The sequence below is a fragment of the Engystomops pustulosus genome, chromosome 1, assembly GCF_040894005.1.
Source record: "Engystomops pustulosus chromosome 1, aEngPut4.maternal, whole genome shotgun sequence".
Taxonomy (NCBI): Eukaryota; Metazoa; Chordata; class Amphibia; order Anura; family Leptodactylidae; genus Engystomops; species Engystomops pustulosus.
In genome coordinates this window covers 237,927,805-237,947,585 of record NC_092411.1, presented here as the reverse complement: position 1 = coordinate 237,947,585, position 19,781 = coordinate 237,927,805, and the positions used below count along the sequence as shown (strand labels likewise).

Sequence of the window (19,781 nt, the reverse complement as noted above, 5' to 3'; positions counted from 1 at the left end):
CAGCTGGTATTACATTTAAAGTGTTGCCAAACCATGCACAGTTCTATGCACCGGCAGAGTTATCTGGAGTCAGGTCGTTACATTTTAGGTTAAATGCAGCCCTGCAAGTGAAAGCTACACAACAAACCTTACACAAAGAAGCAAACAGCTATCCTACTTTTGGGTTTATGCTCTTCTAGGCCTCTGTCTGGCCCTCCTAGTTTAATAAGCCATGTCTGAATCTGTGAGAAGCATCTAAACCTCTTGCAATGAAACACATGGATGTGCCATCCTGGAGTAGCTGGACTTCCTGTGCTACCTGAATGGACAGAAGCCAACACCTCATGCTATACGTCCTAACAACCTCACAAACAGCCTTAGCACTGTAGAGAATATATCCTCAGTTTTGCCCCATCTCTTCGTGGACAAAATAGTTTGGACTTCAACTATATGCCCAAGGCAGTCATGAGGCCGCAGGCACATTAGATGTGATGTAATTCCTGCTTAAAATCATTCGAGTTGGCAAACATAAATTTAATGTGCATCTTCAAGTCTCCAAAACACACAAGTCATTGTGAATTTAGTACATACCTCACTTACTTTCTCCTCTATGACTTGTGGAGGCTGTGCTACTTTGGCAGCTTTGCAGAAGAAAAGAAAAAAAAAAAAAAGAGAAAAATCATATATGAAATAACATGACAATGCCTGGGAGAGATGATGTTAAAAGGGGTTGCCAAGGATAGGGGATAACAAGCTGATCTGTGAGGGTCAATCTGGTAAGTCCTGACACTCAATCACCTTCTGGGGTACCTTTCATGCTTTAATGTAAACATAACATTAAAGCTATGTAAACACAATTTAAAAGGCCCGAGTAATGTTGAACATAGCTGTGTGCTATCCTTGGCAATTTCCAACACTCGCTATATTATTAAATGTTTTAATTTTTCTTTTTACTAATCTGTTCTATTCCTTACTTGCTGTATTCATACGAGGACACAGCTTTTACTTGTTTTGAGCAAACCCTACAGACTTGTAGCTGACCAATAACCTAAACTCAAACACAAGACCCACACGCCTTTAAGTATACATTACAAAACCCTTTAAATTTGCAAACTAAAATTTTGCAATTACCGTATATATAATCTGTGTATAAGCCGAGGGGACGTTTTTCAGCACATTTTTTGTGCTGAAAAACGCCCCCTCGACTTATACACGAGTCAATCCATATTGCCCTATCCATAAAAAATACTTAAAAAATAATAAACTTACATACTCACCCTCCGGTGGCCCCGATGTGCAGCGCTGCTCCCCTGATGTCCACACGGCTCGTCTTCTGGTTTCCGTGCCTATCTTCTTTCTTCTCTAACATCGTGCTGGGCACTGCCATGTTCTTCTCCCGGGCGGCGCCAAGTATGACGTCAGCAGCGGCGCGTCATACTATGCGGCTGCCGGCCGGGAGAGAGCGATTGTGGCGCCCAGCACAATGTTAGAGAAGAAAGAAGATAGGTGCGGGAGCCAGAAAACGAGCCGCGCGGACATTGGGGGAGCAGCGCTGCACATCGGGCCACTGGAGGGTGAGTATATAAGTTTTTTTCTTTTTTTTTATGCAGGGCAGGCTGCATACGACTGGGGGCAGGCTGCATACATACATACATACTGGGGGCAGGATGCATACATACTGGGGGCAGGATGCATACATACTGGGGGCAGGCTGCATACATACTGGGGGGGTCCGTGACCAATGCATTTCCCACCCTCGGCTTATACTCGAGTCCACAGGTTTTCCCAGTTTTTGGTGGTAAAATTAGCGGTCTCGGCTTATACTCGAGTATATACGGTATACCAATTTGCCATTCTAAAATGAAAAATAGCTAGCTCACCTTTCGGTTTCTGATCTTCAGCTTCAGATTTCCTCCTAGTGCCTTTTTCAAAAGTTACAGCTGGGACCTTTGATGGTAAAACATCAGGACTCGGTACTGAAGTATCAGCAGATGGACCCTTGAATGACAAAAAAAACATCTGAGAATATATTATACATTTACCAGTGCACTTTTACTGCACGACCCTTAAGACACTGTCACCAGCATATCCAAAGGGGTTTCGAAGAATTTGAAGCTTGGTAAATTTCTGATAATATATTGGTTGTATCATGAAATTACTACCATAAGAGACGGAAGCGACTTACAGAGAGGGCAGGAAATGCATCAGCATCTCGGTTTTGCATTTCATACAATGACTTGGATTCCTCAATCACTTGTTTCTCTCTGCGTTCTTCAGGAGTTAAACCAAAGTGAATGGTCTCTCGCTTCAGATAACTGGATTCGTCACTTTGCTCAAGCTTCCTGTGACAAGGGAACACAAGTCATCACTAACTACGTCATGAGTCACAAAATTTTTGGACAACTTCTATTCCAGGTCCACAGCACCAAAATTACAGTGCCATCATTCACTCCATGCAGACAGCCCCTGACTTAAGGACACCCGACCCCAAGTTAAAGACGGACCACTCTGCCCCCTATGACCTCTGGTGAAGCTTCCTGGATGCTTTACTTTACTCCCAGGCTGCAATGATCAGCTGTAAGGCGTCTGTAATGAAACATTATTGATAATCCTTGTTCCAATGACAGCACATGACTTTGAAAATCCAATTGTTCTGGGTAGCGACAAAGCTCTCTCCAGGGTTTTATAACAAGTTAAGTGGTCATAAGAGAAGCATCATATTTGGTAAGGGAAGTACGTGAAGTGTAAACCTGGAAGTGGGTTTGCATAGGTTTAAAATAGGTGAGAAATTATAACATGTAGTTTATGTGGGGGGGTATATTAACAGTGAAGATCTATCACATCTATACCTTATAATACCAATACTTGCAGTTATCCGGAAAAGTCCTTAAACTATAAGATTTATTGCACTTTCACGCTGCCGTTGTCAGTCGTTTGAAATTCACAGTCCAGAGTTCCGGATCGACATCATTGCTGTGCATTGGACTCCGAGCATCATATTAATATATATGATAAAAGTAATTCCTAGTTTCCCACCAAATAGCAGCGCTGATACGATATTCATGTTTACGGTCTCAGAGCCACTGTTTAGTGAAGGCAGGCAGGAACTACTTATATCATAGATCGCTATTAAGTGAAGATTCCCGTCTCTACCAGTTTTGTTAGTCTGAAGACACAGAACTATGAATGCTCACAGACCGACAATGGCAATGTAAACCTGCCCTTAGTTATATTCTTGGAAAAAATTCCATTCTTTAGTTTACCTTCCAGGCACTTTTGGAGGAGTTCTGCTCCGTCCCTTGTTCTCACTCGGGGTAGCTTGATCTGAAGTTATCCCCTGCTGCTTGTTTGAGGAAGATTGTTGTGGACGAGAGGGTAGAGGCTGAACTTTTAAAGCTTTAGCATAATTCTTCTGTCCTCTATAATCCTTCTCTAAAGGTTTGCAAAAAAAAAAAAAAAAAAAAAGTTGCATCAACCGTCATTTCAACTCAACCAAAACACGTCCTCATCAATATTACTACCTGTAGCAACTGCAGAGCTCTTCTTTATCTTTTTCCCTGCAACGGTGTTCCAACCATCTGCACTGCTGTTTAAGGGGATCGGCTTAAGATTTTTCAGCTGAACATTATGCCTACAGAAAGAGAAAAATCCATCAACAAATCAATCACACTAACAAATAACCAGATAAAATATAATCTGCAGCCAATGTCTTCAACTTTGGGCTACTTCTGCCCTCATTTTGTTGTGATCTTTTTAGTGCTATATAGGTACATAATATAATAATACATACTTTTGTCCAAGTTCCTCCACAAAGACAACAGCTGGTCCATTGTCTGTGCCAACCTCCTGGATGTGTGCATTGTAAAATGTTCCCCCAGATTCCAAGCGGACCTAGAATTAGCAGTTACAACAATATGTAGAGTGTCCTTAAAGTTGAAGGCGAGTGATATATAAAAAAAAAATCTTAAAATACTGTCAAATTACAGATGAAATGTTAAGAGTTGTATAACACTAAAAAATATACAGTACAAAAAGAGTGCCCAAACCTAATCCATAACCCACTTATTTATCAAAAAGTGCCCACAGTAATTTAAGCAGTAATTTATTAACTGTTCTGCCACAACATTCAATCGTATCTGTGTCCTGAGCACATCAATGCAGTTGAAGGAAGAAGGGGAAATTTGGATAATCATTGTAATTTCTATACAGGTGCTGATAGTGATAGAAACTTGTGATAGCGTCCATTAATTTTAGTTTGGTTTTACCAAATGCAGGGACCACCTTGAATCAGGAGAAAGATCCCTCAAAATTCAGGATGGTAAGTGGAGGGGGTGTTCCTTACTTACTAATTTTTCAGTGACAGATTGAAAACATGTCCTGCAGCCCCATTCAATACTAAAGGAGGAACTAAAAGTTCACAACACTCCCACTTCCGACCTGCCAGTAGGATCCTAACAAACAGATTGTTACTCCACTTCCACAGGATAGCGGATAACAAATTTAGTATAACCCTTTAAGTGTCTTCCTCATACAATGTTCATATAGGAGTTCAATAGTTACCAATCTATCATAGAAAAACTGTGCGTGTAAGTGGAATTGCGCTATTTTTGATTAATCACCAACATTTTAGAAGCAAATAAAGTCATATTCAAGTATAAATTTATTGGGGCTTCTCAGCAGAAAAATACCAAAAACTCTACTATTTGAAGATAAATGGAAAAGTCGTAAAAATAAACTTACCTGACACTTGTCTCCGACAGAGTACTGCATTCCAGCAGCGATGGAGAAGTCAAGCTTTTGCTGCTCTAAAATACAGCAGACATATAATAAGCACTGTAAAAACGTGCAGTCACTACCAGGTCATGAGTCTGACTTTTGACCTAAGCAAATACATTTCAAGAATTTTCTGAACTAAAATTTTAGAAGACTATTATTATGGAAAAATTGGTAGAAGAAATAACCCTATAGATCAGTTGTTCTCAAGTGAAACAGTATGCTCCATTCTTTGTGTAGTGGTCAAGTAAAGTCAGGTTAGATACTTTTCAAATGACGGGAGCTGATTTACAGTAACCTGTAAAGGCAGGATCCCCATCTTTAAAATTACACCAGCGAATTGTTCTAAAAAGTAACTATGCAACTAATTGTAGATACATCCTCTTGTTGTGCACATTTTATATTCAGGCTACAAGTCTAGCTACACAGAGGATGTAGATGCAGCAACAAGTAATTTAAAACAAAAATATGTCCAGAACACTTTTTTTTAATGAAAGAATTTTAATAATTTTTGATAATAACATACACGCAGGTCTAAAGTCATTCTTGGACTGTGGTTGCGGTATAGAATTAAAGGGGTTCTATCGTGGGCAATCACAATTAATTTATCTGCCATACAAATACATTTCTTCGATTTGACATTATTAAAAAATGGATCCACAGAATCCAAGCATCATGGTTATATATTATACAAAGATCTGCTGAAAAACTTCCGGGGAAAAGTGCCATAGAGTTACCATGATTATAGTATGGAGCTCTTGTCCTGAGGAAAAGCCGGGACTCCTTGCATCATATATAACTATAGTCCTGTTTCAAGTATGTGTTTAAAGGAAATCTACCATCCAAATCAAGCAGGATAAACCAGGGACACTTATTAATAGACCCAGGCACAGTGACTGTGGTAACCTTCTTATATTTGTTATCCATGGCCTCCCTCCTTCTAAAATCAACTTTTAAATTGTGATTAATAGCCAGAAGGAATCTGTGGGAGTCATTACCAGAGACCCTCCGTGCTGCAGCTTCACAAGCCGTTTCACTGTCATAAAACTTCACTGCAGTAAGATTACATCAGGCAGAGGGAGGGGGCGAAGTGTTAAGGGAGTACATTCTATCCCTTCATTTATTTAGTTTTTTTCCTGGTACCAGCACTCCGCCCCATTCAACACAGGTGCATTTAAATTAGCAGGAGACTGCATATATGGGCCGCCTACTTCCTCTCAGCTAGTGTCTGACACTACATGGAACATTGAGTATTCAACACCTGTTCACACACAGTGAGCCTTTTTTCCTGTTCACATGGTGCAGGGTTGCATGGCGCCCGCTGCGCCCCGGGGGCTATGTCTGCCAATATGGGTGCTGGGGGGCAACCGGGTCTTGGTCCCTCCCGGCACTGTGCTGCAGCGGTGGTGGACGCCATCGATTCCGCATACAATAGCGTAGGGACCCACCATAAAGAGGTCACCGTGAAGTGGTTGGTGGGCTTATACAGTTTGATCAAAATGTAACTAAGAACCTTGAGTTCGTTATATAATGTAGCCTAGCTGCAGTAGATCATTGTGTGATGTGTGGATGTGCGGTCCAGTTCTTATTTTCTCCCCCATGTTGGAGGGGGGAGACTGTGTAAAAGCCAGTGAAGCTACAGTATATAGGGGCTCTGGTAACACCTTCCAGAGCCCTTCCTGCTCATTAGTATAAATGTAACTGTTCATTTTAGATGCAAGGAAGCAAGGGATAACAAATAATAAGATTACCACAGTCTGGTAGCCTGGATCTATGAGTAAGTGTCCCTGGTTTATCATACATGATTTTGATCGTAGATTTCCTTTAAGCCCTCATTTTGAAAGGCCTAAGTTTAAGACAGTAGTATTATATTTTCTCCAAAGAGCCCTGTTTATTTTTATAAAGTTTTACCTCTTTCTGACTTCAGCCAAACTTCATACTCCACATTTCTGTACAAGCTTGGATTAAGGGACCGGAGAACAGATGGGGGGATAAAAGAAGATCCAGACTTCTTTTGGGGAATCTGTAGAAGCCAAAGAAAGAAAATATGAGAGAAAGGAACCCGCCAAGACCACAACAGTAATTCTAAATAATTAAAATGAAAACTTTGTCTTGGTTTGTTTGAGTCCAAATTCAAGAGGGACGTATATAGATGGCAGTAGGTGCACGGAGCCACACATGTGTGGCACCCTACCACTCCATACATGAGGAAAAAAATAGAACATGTCCTACGGCTACGGCCAGGTGGGCATACGTTCATCTGCCATGCACTACAGGGGGCCGGCGGACCACAGCCATGCACTACAGGGGGCCGGCGGACCACAGCCATGCACTACAGGGGGCCGGCGGACCACAGCCATGCACTACAGGGGGCCGGCGGACCACAGCCATGCACTACAGGGGGCCGGCGGACCACAGCCATGCACTACAGGGGGCCGGCGGACCACAGCCATGCACTACAGGGGGCCGGCGGACCACAGCCATGCACTACAGGGGGCCGGCGGACCACAGCCATGCACTACAGGGGGCCGGCGGACCACAGCCATGCACTACAGGGGGCCGGCGGACCACAGCCATGCACTACAGGGGGCCGGCGGACCACAGCCATGCACTACAGGGGGCCGGCGGACCACAGCCATGCACTACAGGGGGCCGGCGGACCACAGCCATGCACTACAGGGGGCCGGCGGACCACAGCCATGCACTACAGGGGGCCGGCGGACCACAGCCACCAGCCTCAGCTTATACTCGAGTCAATAGGTTTTCCCAGTTTTTAGTGGTAAAATTAGGGGTCTCGGCTTATACTCGGGTCGGGTCATACTTGACTACATGCGGTAACTAGATAAACCATAAAGTGTGTTAGGTGGAAACCTGTTGGAACCCATATTCCTTTATGTCCCCAAAATGGTTGGACATGAATAAATGATGAAAACTATTAAATGAGTCCATTCCCCCCATCCATAATGTTCTTGTCCAGCTTGTGTGACACTATAATGAAGTGATTTGCAAATACACAGTGATCAGTGATACAACCCGTCACATACCTTGCCATCCTTGTGAGATTTAAACCCATTCATATCAGCAAAATTCTTATTCTTCCTGTAAAATTAAAATAAGGAAGTCTAATAACCACCACATTGGCTTCACGGGACAATCACAGCATCTTAAAATGTAGTCTGTCCCATTCATGACAGCTCTGCTACACTCTACCCCCATGGAAGGCTGGTGAGCGGAAGTCTCATATTGATGGACGATCACAAGGACTGATCATAATCAACAGGTTTTTATTGACAAGCGCAAAAAAAAAATTAAAGAAGAAGCCCTGTCACCAGAATTTTACCACCCTGACTAACAATGCTTATGCTTTTGTGACTAATGTCTGCTGGCTCTTCTCTCTCCCAGGCTGGCAGTAAACCTCTTCAAATCCCTACTCTGCATGCTCGTATTTAGGGACCGTCTGCTAATGTTCAGCTACAGACATATAAAGCTAGGTACAGATGGGTAATATTGTATAAATTTTACAAGGTGCCTTGTGTTACTTACATTCATGACATGTGACCAGTGACATAATTGCAGATCCTTAAGTCTTCTAACATTAGCAAACTGTAACCCATGTATGCAGGGGTACAATTCATTTCAATGCTGTGATTTCATGTGGGGTACATACAAGGGGTACAGTTTTCTATTGTGAAGGACCTAAGATGATTTCACCCTGGTCACACAACATGGACTGCTGAATATTAAGGAGACAAAAGGCATGGGTAGGAGTAGATGGGAGGGTATGGCACGGTTCCTCTGATGCCAGGTTATATAAGATAAAAGGTGATTTATGTTTTACTTGGCGTGTAAAGACTGGTGTGGGGAGAAGGGGCTGGTAGGGGGTGATAGTTGTGTATTATTGTATTTGTGTTTTGAAATTCTCAAATTCTTTTTTTTTTTTTTTTTTTAAAGGAATTTATGTGGATGAAAGGGAAACATATTTTAGCTAAAAGAAGGGCGTCAGTAAAAGGGCTCTATAGGAACCTGTCACTGGCTGTATATGTGCAAATGTGGTGACAGGTTCCCTTTAAACTCTGCTGCAAAACTGTCAACTGACCCAAAATGTGTTTCAAACTGATGATAAAACTCTTATGATTCCTGCATTGCCCAAGATAAATTATAAGGCTTCATTTCATAAAACTTCCAGAACTTCTTTAATAGAATTGCAGATGTAGCTCAGAGAATTATTAATGCTCTTACCCGGAAACTTCATTTTCCTCATCAGATCCTGAATCTTCACTGATAAAAACCTCTTCTTCAGGTTTGGAACCAAAAGAATCTGCTTTTGACACATGTTTTCTAACACTAGATCTAAACACCTTCTCATACAGCAACTCATAAATAATGGCTAAAAAAAAAAGAAAAAACTAAATAAGCTGCTTAAATATACATTTTAAAAAAAACATTTAATCTGTAATATATCCAATCCCTCCATAACACACGTGCATTTCTTAATTCATAGGAGATAAAATACACCAAAAAACCTCATCTAGCAACAAGCCATGTATGACCTATCCAAATGATAGACAGGGAGATTAACCCATTCACGACTGGCACATACTGTATACATCTTATATGTACATACCCTGTGCAGAAAGCAAGTTTATTGACGTCTAAATGGTAGGAAAATTCAAAGGTTATATCTCCTGAACTGAGGCACCTATAGACACACATTTGGTGCTATATTAAAGTGTAGAATCAGGATTGTGTTTCTAGGTTAAACAAAACCACATATATTCAATGTTAAAGTTACAGTAAATTATTTGACTTTAAAAACAGAACTTTAAGGGTGGATACCTCCGGTTCTGTTTCAAATAGAAAAACAATTAATGGGGTGATTCCCATCTTTAATAGGACAGCAGAATTGTGTTTCTAGTTTTCGGAGTGATAGCCATTTGAAGTGTGCGCCTCACCAGCCTGTCAGCTGGAGGCAGAAAGCAGACAAAAATGCAGAAGACACTTTGCAAAAGAACATGCACCCTCTGCCTCTGAGCATAAAAATATGTTTATACAATTTTACTAATTATTAAAAAAATAATCAGAACATGTATTTTCAGAATAATAATAATAATTATATATATATATGTATATATATATATATATATACACACACATACACACACACAGGCAGTCCCCGGGTTAAATACAAGATAGGGTCTGTAGGTTTGTTCTTAAGTTGAATTTGTATGTAAGTCGGAACTGTATATTTTATCATTGTAATCCCAGCCAGAACTTTTTTGGTCTTTGTGACAATTGGATTTTAAAAATGTTGGGTTGTCATAAGAATCAGGATTAACACTGAAGCTTCATAGTAGACACCTTTGATAACTGTTATAGCTGTTTATTGTAGCCTAGGACTAAAGTACAATAAATTACCAATATCCAGAGGTCCGTTTGCAACTAGGGGTCGAGTGTTCTTAAGTAGGGGACCGCCTGTATGTATATATAATATAATATAATAAGAATATATATCTTATTAATGAAATTATTGTGTTAAGTTAAAGGGAACCCATCATAAGGAACGTCATTTTTACCTGGTGACAGGTTCCAATAGCCTATGCTATGCTTATTTTAAAAATGCCTTTGTCAGCATTCTGAAACATTTCAGTAGTCTATATAAGTTTTTTTCAGATCACCTGGCACCCTGGCAAGCAGCATGTGGTGAGTCACGGGGGAGGGGCAGCTGCAGCCAGTGTGTCCTCATGCATACTTCCTCTTCTCCACACCATCCCCCTCCCTCCCCTGCACATGACAGGAAGTGGGGAGGAGTGCGGGAGCTGAGTGTGGAAGACAGAAGACCGACACAGGCACACACACACTGCAGAAGCCCCCGTGGGACTTGCCTCACCACACGCTGCTGGCAGGGAACTAGGTAATGTGAATAAAACTTATATAAAACTACTGAAGGCTATTGGAACAAGTCATCAGCTAAAAAAAATCACATTCCCAGTGAAAGGTTCCCTTTACAGTCTCACATGTCATGAGAAAAATAAGTAAAAATTATTATGACATGCAAAGTGGTTAGGAAGATATCATTATTTAAATAGAAGAACAACAGAACTGCAAAAAATGATCTGGATATTCCGGCACAAGTTACCCTCAGTTAAATGAACATTCAATGCTTGCAAGTGTGGTTAAAATTTTAGGCACCAGAGTGATATGCGTAGCGCCACATGAACATCACAACGGGAATTCAAGTAATGGGTGAGTTTGACTAAGTTTTTGCTTAGATAAACTTCTGTGCAAATAGTTATAATTTGGCTGTGAAAAGTAAAACTAAGACTCCGTCAAGTCATTGTGTAGCGCCCTAGCTTACCGGATCTAATCCTTTTTCTTCTATGCAACAAACTCCCTGCATTTGTGGAATTTACTGGGCCAAACCGCGAATCGCTTTACTGAAATCAGCCTATTTATTCAATCCAGTGATTCTAGGTTCAGTCCTGTAAGTGTAGGGAGTGAATTTGTCAGGCCAAATTTGCTTGTGGGGGAACAGGCTTAAAAGGGAACTGGTCAACCAGATTTTACTCCATTGAAACTACCAGCCCGCTCAGGTGGGGTATGAAATGTCTTTTTTGTCATTCCCTCTTATGTGAAAACTTCCCCAGTCATGTAAAAGTGAGCAGAGAAGAGTCAATTTTAGACGCTAAAGACGCCGCTATCTTTGGTTCTATAGTTTCTAGAAATGTGGTATCATAGTAAAGGTAAGAATCTTATCTTTCATATAAAATTAGGCCTTTGAAATGCATAACTGGAGATACAGGCAATTAAAATTCAATTTGCAGCTCACTTTTTCAACTAAGTCTATGGCTGCATTTACAGTGACCATATGCCAGCATGGCTACAGCCGTCCGGGGATATGTCAGCCGCGATAGAGGAGGAGGGGGTGACCCCTCCACTCTGCATTGCAATGCATTAGGTACGGCCTATAACACGGTGAAAGATGGGACATGTCCACTCCGTGCAGCATTTGCCTTCTATGGGGGACGTATGTACATTCCCTATACGGTCGTGCGAATGCGGCCTAAAGCTGTTCTCTAGCTGAAAATGAGAAGTTCTTTAATATGACACCAAAAGCATGTTTGTAGGTGGTATAGTACTGAAGATAGTGGTGTTTGAAGTTACACTCCTCCTGCAGCCTCCAAACTTGACTCGTCTCAGGAAAATATGACTCTACTTATTTTCATAGGACTTTGGAGGAAATTATACTTATGGTTTCATTCTGACCAATTGTCAGTATTATGTTCTACAAGACTATAAGGCCAGAGCTTAGTGACTCCGGCAGGTCGGCCAGATGACCATTCTCCACTTTTATAAATGTCTTATGTTTCTTTACTTACATTGGCACATAGCGGCATTTTCAGCAGAAGCCACAGGGTATATGAGGTCATAGTGATTTCCATTAGAAAAACAAAGCTTTATCTAAAACAGAAAATAAATTATTTATGGCAATACAATATGGCAACACAATTGGCAGGTGACTTCTCTGGCCCTATCTATACGCAGGATAGGAAAGAGTGACACAAGTTCAGCTTTATGATGTATAGGAAGTAGGATTGAGAAAGAGCGACATTAAGGCTGCGTTCAGACATGGCCCTGAAACACAATACAACAGCGAAGCAGAAGAGATATGCCTTATTATAGTGAAGTTAACATTTGCTCTTATAGTTCGCATGGTGTTTTGTGAGCACATGTTAACAGCAATATAATTAGGCAAATCTCCTCCTCTCAGCTTCTGTATTGCATTTCAAAATGCAATGGCAATGTCACATGTGAACGCAGACTAAGGCTACATTCACACTGCCGTATGGGGGACGTATATACAGCCGACTTATATACGGCCTCCCCTCCCCCATAGACGCCAATGGGGGAACTGCGCTGTACGGAAGCGGTAAGGTGCCGCTCGTTGCCCGGGAGAAAGATAGGGCATGTCCCATCTTTCCCCTGAATACGGCGCCGTGCGCCATATATCACTATGGAGAGGGGCGAGTGTGAGCAGTGCTCACTCCATAGAGATACATGCTGCACGGCGCCATAATACGGGGAAAGATAGGACATGTCCTATTTTTCCCTGGGTACGGAGCTCACCACACCGCTCCCTGCGGCCATTGCCAGCCTATGGGGGATGTATATGCAGCCACAACGGTCATGTGAGGTTAGCCTAAGAGTAAGAAAAAAAAAAATACTTAAATTTAAATTACACAAATAAAATCAAAAGCTGCAGGCACTACAGAGTAATATGAGGCAATCTCACTGCTGTTTGCTTCAGAGGTCAAGAGAAGTACTCATTAATTAGAATAACAGTGAAGAGATGGCCTACTCTAGGAAACTACCAAAGTTAGTGACATTAAAGAAAGACATTTATAAAGTGAATTTTTCTTAAATTGTGTCTTACAATCCCAAAATACAGTAATCCATCTACACTAGGACCAAAGTCTGCCTGGGTATCACCAGATAGACATAAGTTAAAGGGAACCCATAATCAGTTTTGACCATAATAAATTGCCAACAATGCTAGGTATAGAGCTGTGTTACTGCACACACAAAAGGTATGATAACAGAGCTCTCCAGAGCCTATACCTAGAACTATCCGCAAAACAAAGGTATGATTAGTAGAAGCAGGACTGTGAGCCTGAAGGGCTTTCTGGTCTTTCAAATGAACAGTTCCACAGCCCCTCCCCCGTGCTATGAATACTGCTGCAAGTATCCAACCAAAACCTGATACAGTTACTAATCATTGCAGAGGGGAGGAGCAGCTAAATTTAGAAAGCTCTTCAGGCTGAAAGAGTAGTTACAGGACGCTCCTGCGTCTAACAACACACACACACAAAGGTATGATATTCAGGGCCGACAACTTAATGACTGCAGCTTTTTATGCTCAAAACTGCTGAAATATTTCTTTAAAAACTCATAAATACAAAGATGTCCCCTTACATGATCATATAGCTGTAATGGACCTTGATATCAGTGCTTTTAATTTATTCCCTCACAAGGTCATTGTAATAAACTTGGTATGCATGCATACATACATACATACATACATACATACATACATATTAGTGCTATATATAGCTTTAGGTAAAAGATAGTTTTAGATAAAAGAAAAATAATTCAAATATGGGGTTTTACACCCTACTACAGTATAACGATAGTCCGTGACTTTGCTGTATATATTAATAAAGTAACAAAATATATAGTTAGAATAAATGGAAATCCAACCAACCTGATCAGAAAAGCCATTATCTGTGACACAAGCAGGAGATGCATTGGGATCTTGATAGATTATAAAATCTTTGCTGAAGGAGAAAAAGTCATATAATCTTTCAATGTCGTAGTCTAACTCAAGATATTTTACCCCATAAAAAAAGTTTGACAGATCCATAAACTACTAAGCAGAAGAAAAAAGTTCAATGTGTGATATTTCTAAGACACAGTGAGACATTATTGATTACACATGAAATGCCAAGTAGAAACATATGATTTAATTTCACTGATGGCAGACTAGAGCCTTCGGATTTCGTCGTATCTGAACGTCTTATTATAATCCTGAACTATACGATTTTGCTATAAATTATGCTAATTAGCTTGAGGTATTCCATTTTACTTCACCACAGCGCATCAGCTTATAATTTATTCACTCCCCCTCACCCGTCCAATCCCACTTTTTCCCTGACATCACCGGCTTGTTGCAATCTCAGCTGGCGGGAATGGCCGAGTGAGGAAGGGGAGTGATTAAATTATAAGTCATAGTGCTTAGAGGGGCTCCAGTGACATCACACTAATTAGCATAATTGCGCCATTCAGGATTATAATAAAAGAAATTCAAAGAAGAATTCTAAAAGATCTTGTGAGTAGGACTAGTCTGACATCAGTATACCATTAATTTATTGCTGATATTTTGGATTAGTTATGACAGAGGGTGTGTTCCATTAATAACGTGTTCACAATCCCCTCCATCCACTAGTGGTCACAGGAAGTCCCAAGTCCTCCCAGTCCTTGTAATAGTGGCAAACCCCTTTAAATGCATTATAAAAAAAAAAAAAAAAAAAAAGAACATTCTAAAATCTTGCAGTATAAACATTCTTGTCTGTTCAGTAGAAGTCACTAAAGCTGAAAGCAGGTAACACAGTTGCTGCCAGTAATAATATGTGACATACAATAGCCACATACAAAAGTCACAGGTGTACAACACGCCTCTAAATTCCCAGCAGCCCAGGCAACTGGCTAACCCATTATTATATTCAGAAAACAGAAGTTACTATGGTATACAATGTAATAATAGAGCAAAGAGACGCTCGTGCCCATGACAAGGTGAGGAAAAGCACTGGAGCATTTATCAGATACTACAAAACTGTTATATATGGACCTCCATAAATAATATTCTGTAATCAATAAAACACATTTAAGAATATTCTTCAGGAAAAGCACCTTCTAAGTGACAGCAAATTCTCATGATATAAAAGTCTCACAGGAGCTAAAAAACTATTACAAAACCCAATATTTCTTTCATAAAGTATTGGTATACGAGTACCACATATACTTGAGTATAAGCAACTAATGAAATCCCCAGCAGCGCCTCGCGTCACTAATGAAATCCCCAGCAACAGCCTCATGTCACTAATGAGAATCTCCAGGAGAATCCAACACCTCTCCCCTAATTAATGGAATGTCCAGCCCCATTTAAAATAAAAATAAATTCAATACTCACCCTCACCATTTACTTCTGGTCTTCGGGTTCGCCAGCAGCGTGGAGCGCACACACACACACTATGGCGTCACCAGGAGGTGGCAGCGCCGTGTTAAAGTGCTAAGTGCATGTAAGATTGGACGGACGTGCATCTCCCTGCGCTGCTGGTGAACCTGAAGACTACAAGAGAGGCTGCTGGGGAGAAAAGGACGCTGGGGTTGAGCACAGCAGGGCGAGTTTTACATTTATTTTCTTTATATACTCGTTTATAAGCCGAGTGGGGCTTTTTCAGCACAAAAATTATGCTGAAAAACTGGGCTTATGCTGAGAATATACAGTATATATGTCTCACTAAACAGAAGGGTACTAGGATGCCAGGGAATTTCTAAATAACTTTAGAGAGAATCTACAGTCATGGCCAAAAGTTTTGAGAATGACACAAATATTATATTTTCACATGATCTGTTGCCCTCTGGTTTTATGTGTGTTTGTCAGATGTTTTTATCACATAGAGAAATACAAGTGCAATCATATTATGAGGAACAAAAGCTTTTATAGACAGTTAGAATGAGTTAATGCAGCAAGTCAGTATTTGCAGTGTTGACCCTTCTTCTTCAGGACCTCTGCAATTCTCCCTGGCAGCTCTCCATCAACTTCTGGACCAAATCCTGACTGATAGCCGTCCATTCCTGACAATCAATGCTTACATTTTGTCACAATTTGTTGGTTTTTGTTTGTCCACCGTCTCTTGATGATTGACCTTAAGTTCTCAATGGGATTAAGATCTTGGGAGTTTCCAGGCCATGGACCCAAAATCTCTATGTTTTGTTCCCTGAGCCATTTAGCCATTGCTTTATGGCAAGGGGCTCCATCATGCTGGAAAAGGCATTGTTGATCACCAAACTGCTCTTGGACGGTTGGGAGAAGTTGCTCTTGGAGGCCATTCTGGTCCCATTCTTTATTCATGGATGTGTTTTTAGGCAAGACTGTGAGAGAGCCGATTCCCTTGGCTGAGAAGCCGCCCCACACATGAATGGTTGCAGGATGCTTTACAGTTGGCATGAGACAAGACTGGTGGTATCACTCACCTTGTCTTCTCCGAACAAGCTGTTTTCCAGATGTTCCAAAAAATCGGAAAGGGGATTCATCAGAGAAAATGACTTTACCCCAGTCCTCAGCAGTCCACTCCCTGTACCTTTTTAGAATATCAGTCTGTCCCTGATGTTTTTTCTGGAGAGAAGTGGCTTTTTTGCTGCCCTCCTTGACACCAGGCCTTGCTCCAAGAGTCTCCGCAGTCTCACAGTGCGTGCAGATGCACTCACAGCTGCCTGCTGCCATCCCTGAGCAAGCTCTGCACTGCTGGTAGCCGCATCCCAAAGCTGAAACACTTTTAAGTGACGGTCCTGGCACTTGCTGGTCCTTCTTGGGCGCCCTGGAGCTTTTTTGGCATTAATGGAACCTCTCTCCTTGAATTCCTTGATGATGCGATAGATTGTTGACTGAGGTTCAATCTTTCTAGCTGCGATACTCTTCCCTGTTAGGCCAGTTTTGTGCAGTGCAATGATGACTGCACATGTTTCTTTAGAGATAACCATGGTTAACAGAAGAGAAACAATGATGCCAAGCACCAGCCTCCTTTTAAAGTGTCCAGTGGTGTGATTCTTACTTAATCATGACAGATTGATCTACAGCCCTGTCCTCATCAACACCCACACCTGTGTTAGGCCTCTTGCACACTAGCGTTGCGTTTCACGTCAGGGTGCAATGCGTGAAAAACTGACGTTTTTGCTGCGTTTTTGTTTCATTTTTGTTCGCTTTTTTTGCGTTTTCGGTGCGTTTTTCACGCGCGTTTTTTAAAGTTAATGGGACTTTTTCAAAGGGACCAAGGTTCGGGAATAAAATGTTTTATTTAATTGAAAAATAATGTCTTCTGATAAGTTGCAAACATCTGCGATCTATTCTTCACTGTTCCGCGCGCGTATATTATCTCCCGACAAGTTAGCAGATGTGAAGAACAGTGAAGAATAGAATAAAACCAGTGAACACAGTGACCACAGGATCATTTAAGAGAAAAACACAGTGCAGAACACAGTGCAGAATAGATTACAGATGTTCGGCACATCTGCTTACTTGTCGGGAGATACGCGCGGAGCGGTGCGAACAAAATAGCATGTGAAGAACAATATATATGTGTGAAGAAGACATTGCAGATGTATGGAAACATCTGCAATGTGTTCTTTACACACATATATATTGTTCTTCACATGCTATTTTGTTCGCACCGCTCCGCGCGTATCTCCCGACAAGTAAGCAGATGTGCCGAACATCTGTAATCTATTCTGCACTGTGTTCTGCACTGTGTTTTTCTCTTAAATGATCCTGTGGTCACTGTTTTCACTGTGTTCACTGTTTTTATTCTATTCTTCACTGTTCTTCATTGTGTTTTTTTAATTAAATGATCGTTCGCGAGCAGGGGAAATACTGTTATTCTGGTCACCTAGCAACCCTTACGTTTAAAACGCATTGCACTTGCAATGATTGCGAGTGCAATGCGTTCTTGATGCATCTCCATAGACTTGAATGGGGCGTGAAAATTGCGCGTGACTCGCAAAAATAGAGCATGCTGCGATTTTGACGCGCGTGCAAACGAACGCAAGCACGCGCGTTGAAAACCACGCAAATGGAGAAAGACCCATTGAATACAATGGGACAGAGTGCAATGCGAGTTCTGAGCGTCAAATGCACGCGCAGAACTCGCGCGTGAAAAACGCCAGTGGAGAAGGGGCCTTACTGGAGCAATCACTGAAATGATGTTAGCTGCTCCATTTAAGGCAGACCTGCAATGAAGTTGAAATGTGTTTTGGGGGAAAAAGTTCATTTTGCAATTAATTGCTGTTAAGCTGATCCCTCTTTATAACATTCTGGAGTGTATGCAAATTGCCATTATAAAACCTGATGCAGTAGACTTTGTAAAAATTAACATTTGTATCATTCGCACAACTTTTGGCCATGACTGTAGATGCCGGTAAAAAATATCAGCAGATGTGAAAGCAGAATTATTACATTCAGCTTTCATATAAATGTGCTACATCCAATACATCATAATATATAATCTGAACATTTTATATCACTATATAAGCAATGTAAAGAGGTAGATTAGGACAGAACATTCCCTAGTTTCTGGTCAAAAAATTGGTATAAAGTAATCCAGCCAAGAGTTGGTAAAAATGCATCAAATTTATCATCAAACACAAGAAGCAGTGAAAACATTTGGCGCATCGTATCTAAATTTTAGAAACCATGTAGTGAACTTTATTTGCTTTTTATGCATATAAGAAAAACAAAATCACTTACTTGAACATTAAAGAAAGGGCACTTATTTCAACTTGACCAACCCATTCCTACAGGGAAGAAAGGGTTACATTAGAAAAAGGTGACCTCTATATACTCACACTCACCTCCAAAAGGAGTCATTCAGACCACACAACCTCATTCACTAGCAGATAGTAATCCCCCATTTATGTATAGCTCCATCATATTCTGCAGTGCTTTATAGAACATGGGGTACAGATACAGGCAAAATAATACATTACAGAGTAATAACATGGTCAGGTGGAACAATAGGAAATGAGGACCCACAAGAGCTTACAATCTACAAAGCGTTTCCTAAAGGGAACCTGTTACCAGCTTTTATCCCATTAAACAATCAGCCCCTCAATTAGGGTATGAAATGTCCTTTTTAGAAAACATGAAGATTCACCAATAAAAAAAAAAAAGTCTGCTCCAAAGTCTTATGAAAATGAGGTGAGAAGAGTCATATTTTTCCTGAGATGATTCAGGTTGCTATTTTGGGCTCTGTACAAGTGGTGTCAAAGATTAGTCATTCAAATTTTATCAGGTTGGTGGTTATTTGAGTCACAGAAATGCACCTTCATCTGTACTTATTTACAATTCTGGCTTTTTTCTTCCAAAAACAGCTCCTACCTGACCCTGTATAATATGTGGTATTGAAACACATACAATAACTGCACAAACCATGCTCAGGTGTGGCGCGGTTTTGAGAAAGTAGCCATGTTTCTCAACCCCTTTCCTCAACTACAGTATCTCCGGTTCTATAGCCCACTGAACCACATGACATGCTGTTACTCCATGCTCTCAGCCTGACTCATCTCCAGCTAAAAATGACTCTTCTCTGCCCATTTTCACATGACTTTGGAGGTGATTTTTTAAAAAATAGGAAAACAGGTGAAAAAAAAAAACAGGAAGGTTCCCTGTAACGGAAATCTAGAGCCAGAAATCTACTTTT

General features: G+C 41.0%; 1 protein-coding gene across 1 annotated transcript in view; it reads right to left on the bottom strand.

Annotated features, from left to right (window-relative positions):
• OTUD4 (OTU deubiquitinase 4) overlaps window positions 1–19,781 on the bottom strand; it is a 32,261-nt gene that overhangs the window by 7,206 nt on the left and 5,274 nt on the right. Inside the window, exons 4-16 of the mRNA XM_072121868.1 lie at window positions 18,830–18,876; window positions 14,012–14,084; window positions 12,129–12,210; window positions 8,992–9,139; window positions 7,797–7,851; window positions 6,664–6,775; window positions 4,720–4,784; window positions 3,770–3,870; window positions 3,501–3,610; window positions 3,243–3,411; window positions 2,165–2,321; window positions 1,860–1,977; window positions 571–620 (exon numbers count right to left, since the gene is read on the bottom strand). Of these exons, the coding sequence (XP_071977969.1) occupies window positions 571–620; window positions 1,860–1,977; window positions 2,165–2,321; window positions 3,243–3,411; window positions 3,501–3,610; window positions 3,770–3,870; window positions 4,720–4,784; window positions 6,664–6,775; window positions 7,797–7,851; window positions 8,992–9,139; window positions 12,129–12,210; window positions 14,012–14,084; window positions 18,830–18,876 (1,287 nt within the window). The remainder of the gene's footprint in view (window positions 1–570; window positions 621–1,859; window positions 1,978–2,164; window positions 2,322–3,242; window positions 3,412–3,500; window positions 3,611–3,769; window positions 3,871–4,719; window positions 4,785–6,663; window positions 6,776–7,796; window positions 7,852–8,991; window positions 9,140–12,128; window positions 12,211–14,011; window positions 14,085–18,829; window positions 18,877–19,781) is intronic.